We start from the raw sequence: 15492 nt of genomic DNA on the forward strand, positions 1-15492 counted from the left end.
AGAAATCCTTATTTAACCTATGAATTCAAAAGGACTTAACGATCTTGTTTTCGACTGAACAGATATTTTAGTTGTCATTTCTCCATCTCACACGCGGATACTGCATGTAGGATTACGCTGCAGTGCTGCAGCATTCACGCAGCAGCCAGGAGGTATCCACAACAGATGCTAAAAGTAAAAGTGTCCGCACTCTGACCAATGAAACAATCTTTCATAAAACAAAAAGTGGCTGGCGGAATGCCAACACACTGTCTGCTCTTCCCGGGCCATGTATTGTCTTTGTCTCTCTCTCTGCAGAGTTTCTAACCCCACATTCAGAAAGGAATGCGTAATGAGGCTGCGTTGCCTCTGTGGCAACCTGGTATGCAGCAGAGCCCCAGTAACAGATGATACTGCCTTGGACAGAGAAGAAGAAGTGCTGCCTACCTTGTGGAGAGATGTGCAGCCGCCCCTAAATAAGGAGCCAAGGAGAGGGAAGCAGTCCAGATCTGCTCGTGACAGGAAGACAAAATCTCAATATTGTGCACTCTGGTTCACCCCTCTCTTAAAAACTGCATCTCAGTACCTCCAGTGCTGTTAGGTCCCGGATTCACTCTATAAGCAGTGTTTCTTGGTGATAGGTGCTGCTGAGGTGTACTTAAATCAGGCAGAAAGGAAGACAAACACTCACACCGATGAATATTTGGTCTAAGACACTGAAAAGAGCACATCCATCAGAGCCGGTGCAGTTCTACTGCTGTATTTCCCGGCACTGTTCTCTCATTGGTGGAACAGCAACTCAAAAAAAACGCACCTCGTCATCAATCGGGTAGGGGAAGTGGGGGTTCGTTATTCTGTGGCGCACACAGTGCTCCTCCCCTTTTCTTCTTTGCTCCATCACTTTTTTCCTCACTGTGCATGCAGGGAGTGCTGAGCTTTGAGAATTAGACACAAGAGGGAAATGAGGAAGAGAACAAGGCGAGGGGAGGGAATCGATGAGTCGTGAAAGGCGAGGTGAAGATGGCAAATCTGCAGAGACTCTCGCAGAGCGTGATGTTAGGCGTTTTTCAGAAGCTCTGCGGGAGCCAGCGTGCAGCCAGGTGTGAGCACCAGGAAGCATTGATCATGAGAGAGGGAGGAAGGAAGGAAGGAAGGAGGAGCTGCGTGTGGACTCGGCTGGCTTTGCTGCAGAAATATGCAGTGCAAACATGAAGTGGCGGCTCGTTTCTCGCCTTCTTGTTTCGCAGGCACCAAACATGTAATTCCTGAATAATTCAGAAGAACCTGGGATGAGCAGCAGGGGAGAAACATCAGTGCTGCGAATCGTGGAAAAGTTCTCTATCATCCTTCCATCCATTCTCTTGTAGAGGAAATTATTGTCACATCTACAGCCGCTTTGCGGGTCACGGGTCTGCTGGAGCCTATCCCAGCTTGGTATGGGCGAGTTGGACGCGTCGCCAATGCACCGAAACCTATTTGCAACATACAAACTCTGCACAGATAGGGTTTGAACCCTTCTGGTGGCCCCAAATCACCCTTCGCCCAACGTGGGGCTTGGTGCTACGACCCCGAGATTAAGCGTAATTAGATTAGATTAGTAACTGTAATTAGCCCAAACCATAAGAGAGACTGGCCTGGAATGCACATAGCTATATTGTCTGTTCCAAACCATGTCAACCCCCCAGCTCTTTGGGAAATGAAAAGTGTCCTCAGGGTGATTTAGCAGAACACGGGCAGGACGGTTGTGTGACTGCCAGTTTCACCATCACCCTTATTAAACATTCTGGGAACAGCGCCAGAACCTTTGCAGCACGCATGCACCACCCAGACTGCTGCAAGAAGGAAACACCATTTCATTGTCTTTGGTGTTGTCCTTGACATCATGACAACCAGGTTCAAATCCAACTTGGGGTCTTTCTCTGACAAGTTTGCATGTTCTCCCCGTGTTTACGTGGGTTCTGTCCGGGTTCTCCGGCTTCCTCCCACCACCAAAAACATGCAAATTAGCCACACTAAAATGTTTAAAGGTGTGTGTGAATGATTGTCTGTCTGTGTGTGTGTATGGCCTTGCCCCAATTCCTCTCCTTTTTTCTCCACCTACGTTGTATGTTTTAATATTATGTGGCATATAGGGAACGGACGCCCGGTATCAGGGGGGTCCGACACCCCATACTCCCGGAGGAGCCCCCACAGGACTCCCCGAGGGACACGGTCGAATGCCTTCTCCAAATCCACAAAACACATGTGGACTGGTTGGGCAAACTCCCATGCACCCTCAAGGACCCTGCCGAGGGTGTAGAGCTGGTCCACAGTTCCCACTTGTACTTACACACTATTGTTTGACTGTACTTGTACTGTCCTAACATTCAATCTAATAACAATATTCATCATCATCACCATCATCATCACAGACAGACAAGCAAATCAACGCATGCGATTACCCAACCCCGCCTCGGCGGAGGTAACGATTACGACAACCACACAGTGTTTGGTGCATTACCAGTAAGTAACAACACAAGAGTCAAAGATGCTCCATCTCTCGAGCATCCAGCCTCATTATGAACGTTCCATCCCGGTGCCCTTCTATCTCTAACAGCGGACGTCCTGAGGAGAAACGTTTTGATGGGTTCCCATTATTGAGGCGTGTGATATTTTGTGAATGCCTTATGTTGAGTCCTGGTAGCAGAACTCTGAAATGCAATAAGGAAACAGTGAAACAAGGCTGCACGAATGAAGCTCTAATGTCTGTCCTCAGACTCACCAATGTTCGATAATTAGTGCAAGCCTGACTGTTGGGGCTGAGCGCTGGGGCATGGCGGTGATCGGTAAAAGAGTAACTCGCCTTGTTGTGATGTCATCATGGTAACGTGTGTCGCTTAGGAACGGTAAGCATATTTAATATTAAACATAGTAATGTCAGACATATTTATACCGCTCTCGGGCACAAATCAGTTTTAGGAACAAACCGTCTTCACGGAGGTTGAATTCTTTTTTAATTGGGCTTTTAAAATGAATTATTTTGTGATATTGAAATATATTGCAGGAAAACTAAAATATAGCTGCTGTGCTGTCATCATCATCATTGCAAACAGAGAAAATAATAACTTCAGAAACACAAAATAAATGTATGTTCACGTTGGATTTTCTTTTTTCCATTCTTTGTTTTTTCTGAAAACCTTCCATTTTCCCAATCTGACATTAAAAACATAACATCCTTAAACAGGATTGCACAAGCTCCCATGTATCAACCAATTGCAAAGCATATATTAGCACTGGAAACGAATTACAGTTTAGGCTGAAATTATCCCACGTGTATACTAATAACTCATAAATACTGGCCGATTAAACAATCAATAATTAGTTAATCCTAACTGATTTAATAATTGGAGTTCTGAATCTTTCTCGACACATTTCCTAAATAAGGCAGGAAATCTCTTGCATGGCTCCACGCCCACGGGTTAACTTTATCAATCACTGAAGACTGATCAATGTGGCCCACTAGTCATCTTTTCGCCTTCCTTTTTCATGGCCTGCAGATTATGTTGCTCGGTTGTTCCACTAGAGGGCGCCACATCCTCACAGATTGCCATCTTGTGTGATTTCTCTCTCTTATGCAGCACACTTGAAACACACTTCTTTACTTTCTCTATATATAAATAAATATAATGCATACATCTAATTATAGCTGAACAAATATTTTTTTTAAATGGGTTAATTCTATTAAAGCATGGACATGGATGAGAAGATTGCTTTTAAAACATATTTTAAATGGACATCATGTTGATTGTGTCTGCCAGTGTTGTTTAAATATTTCTGTGAGAGTTTTCCCAGGGACCACAGAATACATTTCGCCCGTCAGAATATTCATTCCAAAAATAACTTGCGGCAGAAGGAGCACGGAGGCTAATTTTGCCACCCTCGCATGTCTCTGTAACCTGGATATGTCTGGCATCCCTCCCCATGCCAGTATTCCAATAACTCCCAGTCCAGATAGTTGCATGCTCAGTATTATAGGGTGGTATTACCATTATGGCATTCCTGACGTACTGTCACGTACTCCTAGCGGGCTGTAATACCCAAATGAATAGTGCTGATCCATTTGCTTAATTAGGGGATAATTCCATTTGTACAAGCAGCTACTATAGTAGCCTGTTAGAGCGTTTATAAATCTGTTAGCTTTGTTTGGATTCTATCTTTTGAATTTGACGCTAAGATAAAACAAAACAAGAATTAGATTTAAAACAGTAAATACCACCTTCACTTATTACTGGATCATTATTCCTCATATATATTGTGATGCGCTTGTCTCTGGGTGATTTGTCACTTTTCCATTGACAAAAGATGTGACATGAAACATAGAGAGTGACAATTAAGCACCAAGATCAGTTGTCCTGTTTCACGTTTATAAGCAACAGCAGCTTCACAACAAACATCACAAGAAAACAGTCGCAGTTTCATGTTGTCAAAGTGTTAGTGAATACCTGATTTATTTTATCAGATGAACAAAATGACGGAGGAACGATGTCGGCAAAGTTATTTACCATAAACATAATTTTTGGGGGGGTAATAGTACACATGGATGAGAACCTAATATATCGGTAACGGCATAATGAAGCATCCATTGCTCATCGTAAGAGGCCCAAGGCAACCGGCCTTTGATGGCGTGGTCACCAGACGTATGTACATGTTCTTCCAGGAACGCAGCACCTATCCTGTAAAGACAAACGACTGCAGTTAAATTGAGAGCATTTGTTCGCCACTGCGTTTGACACTTTTGGAAGTGCTAAAACGGTCACGGACCTTATGCTGCAAAGGCCTCATTCCTTCGACTCCTAATTTGGGATTGGAACAGATGAACAGATGAACAGGTGTTAAAACCAGAGCCTTGCTGCAGTTCTAGAGACGGCAGTGTTTCAAAGTCACATAACATTAGCAAGCCGTAAAAAAAAAAAGTATCTATTGAATATATGTCATACTTTAACGTCACCTATTACTCATGAAGTCATAACCTTTTGCAGATGAATACTTCAAACTGTTTAAACTGCCCCCAAACTGCTCCAAAGGAGGCTGCTGAGTCAGGGAAATGTGATTAAGCACATGAGCAGCCAGCACTCATTTCGTTTACGGTCGCTACTCCGGGACTTCAGTGGCAGAGGCCACCTTTTCCAAGTTTAGTGGCCTCCATGTATGGAGAGTGAAATAACCGAGGAAGCAGATGTCACCTCAGGACTCGTGGAGGTCGACCAGCGTGCGCCCACGTTGAATGCGCGAGCACTGCGGCTCATCGTCAGACCCAAACATATTCAGCAAGCACAGCTAAATACGTTGATTGTCATGGCGATGACTCCTTTCTGACCTGCGAGAATGCGGACTCTTGTCCTACTTCTTGCTTGCATCTGCCACTGCTGCATCTGTTTGGATGATACAACAATGAATCGGAACAGGATGCAAATCTGAAATGTGTGATGCAAAATAAAAAGCCTATTCTCATTGCCACTTACGTCTGAACTCCAGCTTGCAGCTGACGGTCGCTTCTCCGTGATCGTTCATGGCTTTGCAGGAGTACACGCCGCCGTCGAAGTTCCCAGGCCGGCGGATCTCCAGGGAGCAGATTCCCTGAGTGCAGATCTGCCGGTACTTGGGGTCATCTCCGATAATCATTTGGTTCTTCATCCATTGAACCTTGGGCTGGAGGAAAAACGGATTTTGATGTAGTTTATCGTTGCTCTCCGCTCATAATTTCATAGCAAACAAGCGCCGATTCTATTTATGTCTGTGCTATTTGGCCCGTTTGATTGAAGTGGACATACAGCTAACACCTGATGTTGTAAAGGCACTGACTGGCGTGGCGGGGGCCCCCTGGGGCCTACAGGGAATGCCAGTCATGTAAATCCACCACCCTCCCTCCCCCGTTCCTGCTGAACTTTCACCCGTATGTCCTCTTCTTCTCTCCTGCTTCAGACTCATCTATCTCCACCGCCATCCCAACCTAAGGCTGGGGGCTAACGAGTGTCAGGCTAAGATCCAGGCTGCTGACAAGAAGCTTGGACAGTAGGGCCATTGTTGCTGTCCTTATATTCTAGGAGACAATGAATGCAATCATGTCAATGAATATAACACGCGTTATAAACATTTGCATTTCAACATGATGAAGACCAGGAGTACCTCGAAACTGCAAAATCGTCTAAAGCAGACTTAAGTTTCCAGATTGCGTCCCTGCGCTCTATTGCGCTTTGGCGGTGTGTTCAGGGACACATTGTAAGAATAGAATTTGGACTTTGTAGTCAGAAAGCTAAACATGAACTATGAACTATCTCTACTTCTCTGTGTCAAACCAAGGATGTAATGGACTTCTACTGTTTGCTGCAACTGCATAGCGCCATGCTAGTTGAGAATAAATGCATATTACTGTACTTTTGGGCTCCCCCTGACAGAGCACAGCAGCTTGGTGCTGTAGCCAACGGTGGTGGCTCTGTCACTCAGGGCTGTGGTGAACTTGGGCGGCTCGCTGTAGTCATGCTCCTTATATTCGGGAGGCTTGTAGTCAATACCTGGGGGGGATGGAAAAATGATGAGATTATATTTTGACAGCATATTTCAAAAATCCAAAATGATTTGAAAAAAAGGCTATTTCTACGTCTAAATCTAGGATAGAGAAGAATCAGACCCGTCTTGACGATCTTGGCCTCGTCCTTGGCAGTTGTAGCAGACTCGCTTTTTCCACACTTGTTTTCAGAAAACACTCTGATCTTGTAGGTGTTGCCCATGATCAGGTCAGAGATGGTGGCATTCAGTCTAGCGTAATGCTCCAACACAGTGAACCAGTCCTGCAGACACACAACACAGAGTTGGAGGAGTTGTTGGTGTTTGTTTGTTTATGTGCAGCATATATTTAATGGTGATCGCATTGGAGGAGGTACTTTCACCTTTATGAGGTCTTTCAAGTTCAATCATTCATTCATTCATGCTGTGAATCACGGGTCGTGCTGGAGCCTATCCCAGCAGTCAACGGCCGAGAGGCGGGGTACACCCTGGACAAGCCGCCAGGGCCACACACAGACAGACAATCATTCACACACACGGACAATTTAGTATAACCAATTCCCCCTAATTTGCATGTTTTTGGTGAGAGTGGGGGTGAACATGCAGACGCCTCACAGAAAAGGCCCCAAGTCAGATTCGAACCTGCAACTGCACCTACCACTGCGCCACCGTGCTTCCCCTTCTTTCAAGTCCATTCTTACTTTATTTCTTACATTTTAATTTTGAACGGAGAAAAAAACTCACCCCGGTTTTTTTGTCAGACTTCTGGATTGTGTATCCTGTAATTGTCGAGTTTCCAGTGTCGGTGGGAGCGGTCCACTCCAGAGAGACGTTGAAACCCCACGTGTCCACGATCTTTACACTCGCAGGAGGTCCTGGCCGCTCTGTGAACAAAACCGAAGTCACGTCAACTGTTCCAAATCTGATCTCAGCAAAGTAACCCCCCCCCCCACCCTCAAAAAAAACTGTCTCCTTCAAAGTCCTCTGCCCACCAACAATCTGAAGGGTGAGAGAAGCCTTGTCCTCAAAGTCCTCCACCTTCACACACATCTCGTATACTCCAGAGTCGTCCCTTTCGGCGGTGCGGATGAACAGGATGCTGTCTCTCTCGCTGCTGCGGATGTTCACCCTCTTTGCGTCCAGGGGCTGCCCATCCTTTGTCCAGCTGACCACAGGTTTGGGTTTGCCCTGACAGGAAGGATGATGATTTATTTTTTTGGACGTTTTGTAGGTTTGCTCTACATGTAGAAGAAGCTGATGGACCTCAGCTTACTGTGAAGGGGATGGTCAGGTTGATCTTGCTGCCAACTTGAGCGACATATCTCTGCCTGAGGAAACGAGGCAAGCGGACCTTGGGTCGGTCTGAAGTGGAAAAACAACACGTGATCATTATCGCACGTAAACATCCACACATGCACAGTGAGAGCCCTGCTCTCTTCATCCTCTTCACCCACGACTGCTCTGCCATCCACTCCACAAACATGGTTGTGAAGTTTGCGGACGACACCACTGTGGTGGGTCACATCTCCAACAACGATGAGACCCACTACAGAGAAGGGGGGCCAGAACCTGATGCTGTGGTGCTCGAGGAACAGCCTTGTTCTGAACACCAGCTTCAGGAAGCTGAAGCGGGCTGGACTCTCCTCTGTGCTGCTTGCAAACTTTTACCGGGCCACGATAGAGCATCCTGTGTCTCAGTGCGACCGTGTGGTACGGCAGCTGCACGGCGCAGGACAGGAAGGACCTATCCCGGGTGGTGAGGACAGCTCAGGGGATTGTGGGGTCAGTCTGCCTGATTTGGACTCTGTTTACACCTCCAGAGTCCAGAAGAGGGCCAGACGCATCGCCACAGACCCCACCCACCCGGGCCACAAACTGTTTGTCCCGCTCCCATCAGGGAAGCGGTTCAGGACAATAAGAAGCAGCACTGCAAGGCTCAGAAACAGCTTCTTCCCCAGAGCTGTGAAAGCAGTCGTTCCCTTGCAGTGATCTGGGACTCGGGATGGGCGCTCTGTGCCTGTCCCACTGTGCTGCTGTTGCTGATTTGCACTATTGTTTGCTGATTCTCATTCTCTCTGTGTGTATATATATCATTGCTTTAAGAGAGAGTTTGTTTTGTGGTTATGTTCCTATGAGTGCTTTAAGCCGTGGGCCTTCACACGATTAGATTATGTTCGCATAATGACAAATAAAGTATCTTGAATCTTGAAATGTTTGTAATATTTACTCAAACATATTATACAACTTTAAAAATGTGTTTGTTGTCCTCTGTGCAGCTGAAGAGCTTGATTATTTGAGATGTAAATCTGCATTAAAAGTCACGACGGCGAGGGTGAGACTGACCACGGGCGTGCACAGCTTTAACCGTGAGGTACCGTATCTTATTTTGAAGATTCTTAATCTCCATAACCTCCATATACGTTTTTAAAAGGCTACCACAGTCATTCATCCCAAAAATGTCAATCCTGAGGATATTTAGTCACTGTGACTTGTATTGATATCCGTGAGAGTATTGAGTGTTCTCTTCTGAAACAGCTTGCGAGGGGACCCCCTGCTGAGTCCAGCAGATTAATGTTTGTCAGGACTGTAAACATAACGTGAATACTTTAGTCTCAGTTTGTCCCACTCAGAAAACATTCAAATTCTAGATCAGCAGCACAAGAGAGATAGTCAATTTAACATGAAGTGAGTGAATGAATGAGTGAATTAATGAGTGAATGAAATGTCTGGTGTATGTTCGTGTTAATATCAACACAAATGTGAGGATTAAAGAAGGATCAAGGATCAAATATTGTCCCAGTAATGGCATGTTTTAAAATAAACAGTAAACCTCGGAGCATGTCATGAGATTTGGGCGACAGATGTTAGATCCATATCGGCCACCTCCACCCCCCTCTGCAGGCAGGGAATCTACCGACTCCTCCCCTCCTCCTCCCCCATATCACCATCCATCTTGCACAGAGGGATCCTCACGCTCCCTCAGCATGAATTCTGGCAGGGCTCCGACATGCCGACCCCCCCCCCCCCCTGAAATATCCCCTTTTAATAGTGACGCCATCCACACCATTTTGCCAAAACTTTGGGACCACTTTGCCGGAAACTATTCATAATCCATTTCTACATGCGCCCCTCCTGCCGTGGCAGACATGACGGCGAGCGCGGAAGTCCAAGTATTACCGTTCCCACTGGGATCGAGTTGCTTCCCGTTCTGATATAACCAGGATTTCTGAGCGGGCCAAAGTAAAGCTGCTCATCCTTTTAAAGCCATCGGGGGGGTAATTACCATTTTAGATGTACTGTTTATGATTATTAAATCCCCCCCCCCAGACTCCTGCATTTCACAAGGCCCCCTTCCGAAGATTTAGGTCATCTAAGACAAAGTGTTACCGAAATTGTTTTGTCAGATTGGTTTGATTTGATTTGTTTAATCGTGTGGGAGTCGACACGCAGACTCCAGATTAAGAGTTTGAGGACCACATTTGAAGATGGGGTGAAATTGTGACTGATCTATCAATTATTTGTGATTGTATTCATTTGATATTTTGCTATACAAGTGCGGCGTTGTGCATATGGGGCTCGACGATTGTTGCCAAAGCCGACAACGCCACTTCAGGACTTTCAACCTAAAGAGCTATTTTTTCATTCCTTTGGTTCCCAGCACGTTTTAGCGGGTTTCCCCGCCCACATGTCCGCTCACAGTGATGACCAGCACGGCATTCAACAATTCAAGATATTCATTTAACACTCTAAAAACTTCCTTAAAAACACTCTACAAACAAAACTAACAAAAGAAAAGGAGAGACAAGGCAGTGACAGTCTACGGCCAACCTGCCTTCGAGGCGGGGAAACCACAAATGAGGACGCTGGAACGAGGGAGGGGAAGCACCTATATACGCCCCCCCCCAATCAGTGGTAAATGGGCCACAGGTGCTCCCTCCCACACCTGCCTACCTAATTACGTCCAATCATCCGGTTACACAAACACTTTACTTTGGCTTCACTTCACAGAGAAAGGAAAATGCCTTCGACAGGCTACGTTTGCGTCTTTTTTAGCGAGTCATCATCACATGAAGTAGCTTTTCTTTTCCTTTCTTTTGCAGTTATTCTTGTTCCTCAGTGAACCATTTTGGATGTTGGATTCTAGTCGACTGTGAATACATAAATACATAATCTGGGGCTGTTCCTCTGTCCTACCGGCAACCTCCTTCACCAGGACAGCCTCGGGGAGCATGACAGGAGGACTGCGGCCACCGGCGTTAACAGCCACCACACGGATCTTCAGACGGTCGCCGGTGGCCTGGTTCTTGATGATATAGCGACAAGACTTCTGCAGATCCTCATTGGCTGCTTTCCAGTCTTCAGCTAAGAGAGAACATTTTAGAAAACATGATACTTCCGGCACAATTTTGCAGAACTCTTGTACGACTGGCTAAGAGGAACGGATCTTATTCTAAATGGAATGAATTCATTTAAACAATGAATTTACAGGCTGAATTTACAGTTTTGTAAATTATATTTCTTTGCATAAAACTTGTGCAAGATATGAAATTACAGTTCTCTAGGCAATCAGTGCACCCTGTCAACTAAATCAAGCCGAGATTGAACTGCGGCTGATATTAGCTTCGGTCTAAAAGCAGGACCTCCGGCGGGAGCACAGCAGCTCCTGACGTGCCTCTTTCCTTGTAGGGAGAAGTTAGGTAGCTCGTGATATTACTCTGCGAGTGACACTTGAGCAACAGCTGCAAGTGATATGAGTGGCCCACATTAAAACAGCAAGTTAACAGGATCCCGTTGGTCCTTAAAAAAGAATTGAAGTGAAGGCACATTTATTTGTAAGGGATATACCGTAATTAGATTAAGAAAGAAAAAAAGACCCCCCAAAAAAATCTAAGGGTAACAATTTTATCAAGCGTCGAAGATGTGAAGTTCCGTCGACATTTTTGTCAGGTGTATTAATAATCTGACCCCTTTCATGGACATGCCAGTATGCATTGCACCTGGTCAAAACAGGGCGGGACTTACTTCCATCCTTGCAGATTTCAATGGTGTACCCATCCAGACCGGACGGCCCCACCACCCCTGGCTGGCTCCAAATGATAGCAACCGAAGTGTCGTTCTTGTCTTCGACAAACAGATCCAGGGGCGCACTCGTGGGCTCTGCAAATGGCACAAATGCAAAAAAAAAAAACTATTCAACAGACATTTACAAAAGGTTAGGGACTGATTGAAGGTGCACTTCTTAAAGGAAGAGCAAAAAAAAAAAACACCCCGAGTTCTCTTTCTGGTTGGTCGATTACCTTTGGGTGGAGGTGTGGGTGCTTTGGGCTCCTCTGGTGTTAAATACGGCATTTGCATTAACAACTGCGGCAGGTGATGAGCAAAATGAGGCAACCGGCATCAAACAAAACCTCACAGCTCTTGGCCTCCCTTTTCTGGGACACCACTGGGGTCACAATGGTGATAGTGAATGGTTATTTTTTAATACAATTCTCACTTGATCAAATCATTTTGGATAATTTTGGAGAGAGGAGTGAATGTGTCTTGTTTGTGCATGCTGGTTTACCATCAAGCAGGCGTTTCTGAGTCAGCAGCAGGAGCAGGTTCCTCTGCAGTTGGAGCGGCAGGAGGTAGCGTTGAATGTTAGAATAATTAGTGCATTATGCACGTGGTAATTTGTCTGTTGGACTTGCAGACTGTGTTTACAGTCTCATGTGGAGGTTAGTAATTTTTAGCTTTAAGCGCAAGAGGATGGGGATAAAAATGTCATATATTTAAGATATCGAAGCAGGTTACTCTGGAGCTGGAGAGGCAGAAGCTATAGTACAAATGTTAGCTACTGATAAGAAGTGCATTACGCGTGAGATAATGTGTCTATTGCACCGCCGACCGTGTTTATAAATGTAATAAAAAGTGTGTCTGTGAAATATTCTAGTCTGCTCATGTGACAATTTGCAATCAACAGGAGCTGCAGCAGCGATTTTAGATATTAAAAATGAATGCCTTGGGTAGCATCTGTTGGCGTGCAGACTGTCGTATAGGAGTCACTGAGAATGCATTCGTTTGATTGAAGCGGTTAAAGATGAATATGCAGGATAACAATTATGACAAGAAGAAGTGACTTTTTTTTTGGTCAGCTGTTTCCTCTGTCGCAAGGAAAAAAGTTTTTCTAAAGATTTGTTCGTGTGGATGGCTTTAACACGGCAACTTGGAGACGTCACAGGACAAGTTGATGACACTGATGATGGGTTTGACCAACCATCAGGGGCCCCAGCAGGTGTCTCTTCTGTCCCATGCAGCAGCTGGTGTTAGGGGTTAGAAGACATAACATTTTGGACATATTACATGACATTTTCAAAAAGATTATGAAAGAGCTTAAATCCATTAAATAAAAGCAACCAAAAAAAAAAAACCCACAGCAAAGTTAAAATGATTGGAAAGTCACAGAGATTCTGTTGGCTGATTTGGAGCCAAACAAGCAACAGGAGCTTCATCGCTGTGAGCAGCCCATAGTGGATGTTAGAATCATGGCAGGTTCAGTGTTTGAAATGATGAAAGAATCCGTCGAATAGTCGTTGCTAACATACATTTTCATAATAAATGAGCTGATCACAGCTGGCCGACCAGAAGCCTTTTGTTAGTTCGTTAGTTTATTTTATAGTTTACATTTGCAACAGATTCACAATTTGACCTCAGAGAGGTTATGATGAAGCAGGCGGTGGTACCTTCACGCCGACGGCCGCTTGTGCGCCCGTGCGTAAAGACGCGCGCGCGCGCTCTTACCAAGAAAGAGCGCATCCATGTCTAAACCACCGGATCAATAATGAAGGCGGATTTTTACTATGATTAATAAACTGCTCAATCAGAGCTCACGGTGCATTACCATCAGCGGGTGGAGGAGGGGTGGGTGGTTTGGGCTCCTCGGCTGGCGGGGCAGCAGGGGCCTCTGGCTCGGCAGGGGGCGCCTCCGCTGGTGCAGTCTCGGCTGGAGCTGGGGCCGCTTCAGCCGGGGCTGGTTCTGGAGCCGGCTCTGGGGCAGGTTCTGGGGCAGGTTCGGGTGCCTTTTCCGCCTTCTTGGCTGGTTCTTTTTTAGCTGCCTTCTTGATTGGGGCAGGCTTGGACGGCATATTGGCGGCTGCAGCTAATTCCCAACTGTGTAAAATCCTTCAAAACTGGATCCAATGCCGTCGCTCCTGCAGGAGTGACCGGCTTAAATAGCTCTCAACAGGTTCAGTCGCCCCCCCCCCCCCAATGAAGCGCATGTAATAGATATCGGTAATATGTAGGTTATGAGTCATGTCTGTCTCACTCACATTAGGTGTCCACTGCAGGAGATTAAAGTAAATTAAAATATATAACCTATAATATATATATAAAAAATCTTAGATTGAAAAGTGTTAGATCAGTAACAAATTACATCTAGTGAAATAGAAGTATTAAAGAATAATAATGAGAATGTTCTGCATTGGATGCATGATCCAATCTGCTGCTGTACCTTCCTCTTGTCCCCTGAGGGGTCGCCACAGCAAATCAACGTTCTCCACTTCACCCTGTCCTGTGCATCATCCTCCCGAACACGAGCCACTCTCATGTCCTCCCTCACTACGTCCATGTATCTTCTCCTGGGTCGACCTCTAGCCCTGTTCCCTGGCAGTCCCATCCTCAGCATCCTTCTACCGATATAGTGCCCGTCTCTCGTCTGGACATGTCCAAACCATCAAAGTCTGTCCTCTCTGACCTTGTCTCAGAAACGTCTAACCTTCACTGTCCCTCTTATTGTCTCATTTCTAATCCCGTCCAACCTGGTCACTCCCAAGGAGAACCTCAGCATCTTCATCTCCTCCACTTCTAGCTCCGCCTCATGTCTTTTCCTCAGAGCCACTGTCTCTAAGCCGTCCATCATGGCTGTCCTCACCACTGTCTTGTAGACATTTCCCTTCATCCTCGCTGAACTCTCCTATCACAGAGCACACCTGATACTTTCCTCCACCCGTTCCAGCCTGCCGATTCTTTGTTTTTTCCCCCCATTTATATTTATTTTTAATTGTGGCAGTTTTGGTCCTCCATACCCGACGGGTGCCTCTACTACGCTTTGTTCTCTCTCATTTTCCTCATTTATTAATTCCTCTAAATACTTCCTCCATCTTCCTATATAGCACTGGCCTCTGTCAACACCTTGCCATCTCTATCCTTAATCCCTCTAACATGCTGAACATCCTTCCCATCTCTCTCTCAGCTCCTTCTCTCCCTCTTTACTATCTAACCTGGCACAGTTATGTGGCCTTCGTTACAATTTAGTACAAATATGCATTACATCAGACTTACAGCATTTTTATGGTCCTCATCAACAGGTGAGTTTGACACAAAAGAAGTAACAGAATAAATATAACATGTATTTTATTGATTCCAACAACCATTGACAGGTGAATGAAAGCCCTCAGAGACATGCTGTATCCATGTACTGGACTCAACTCAATATAACTTTCTCTTGCGGATTCTCTTCGGTGATTGTTGCCGCATCCAGAATGCTGACCTATTTACATTCTTTACAGTGATGTCCTGTACAAAGTAGATAAATTAAGTTTTACAAACAATTTCTTTAGAAAAAAAGAAATATCAAATATTTGAGTATTCAAAAGGAAAACATTAACTAAATTCACCCCCCGCCACCACCCCCAGACAATAGATCAATGTTAACGGTTGTCACAAAGCAAGTTTACATGCGTCTACAACACCTAAAAACCTTAACATTTGCACGTCAGTGACAAGATTTTTCAAACTCTTAGCTTTTTCCACAATGAGCATTGCAAAAAAAAAAAAAAAAAGACTATTCAGCAAACTGCTTTGGCTTAAGATATAAGAGTCTAGTTACAAGTCCAGCTATGATCATTGCGTTGCCATTCATAAGGAAACATTTCTTTTTTTTAAAGACTTCAACAAACCTCCACTTTAAACCCATAATGTCATTTGGCC

At 45.2% G+C, this 15492-nt stretch overlaps 1 protein-coding gene across 2 annotated transcripts; it reads right to left on the reverse strand.

Moving 5' to 3' along the window:
* Positions 1 to 4361: 4361 nt before the first annotated feature.
* Positions 4362 to 13714, reverse strand: mybphb (myosin binding protein Hb). 2 transcript variants are annotated; one of them, XM_068742040.1, is made up of 13 exons: positions 13403 to 13714; positions 11820 to 11852; positions 11545 to 11679; positions 10717 to 10884; positions 7796 to 7884; positions 7515 to 7710; positions 7267 to 7406; positions 6647 to 6806; positions 6394 to 6530; positions 5481 to 5667; positions 5336 to 5390; positions 4780 to 4811; positions 4362 to 4691 (listed from the first exon to the last, which is right to left on the reverse strand). In XM_068742040.1, exons 1-11 carry the CDS (start codon positions 13644 to 13646, stop codon positions 5359 to 5361), a joined length of 1521 nt encoding a protein of 506 aa, XP_068598141.1. In that variant the 5' UTR covers positions 13647 to 13714; the 3' UTR covers positions 4362 to 4691; positions 4780 to 4811; positions 5336 to 5358. The 2 variants fall into 2 exon arrangements, with proteins under 2 accessions (XP_068598141.1, XP_068598140.1); XM_068742039.1 differs by lacking the exon at positions 11820 to 11852.
* Positions 13715 to 15492: the final 1778 nt, after the last annotated feature.

Source organism: Brachionichthys hirsutus, chromosome 8 (genome assembly GCF_040956055.1).
Source record: "Brachionichthys hirsutus isolate HB-005 chromosome 8, CSIRO-AGI_Bhir_v1, whole genome shotgun sequence".
Classification (NCBI taxonomy): Eukaryota; Metazoa; Chordata; class Actinopteri; order Lophiiformes; family Brachionichthyidae; genus Brachionichthys; species Brachionichthys hirsutus.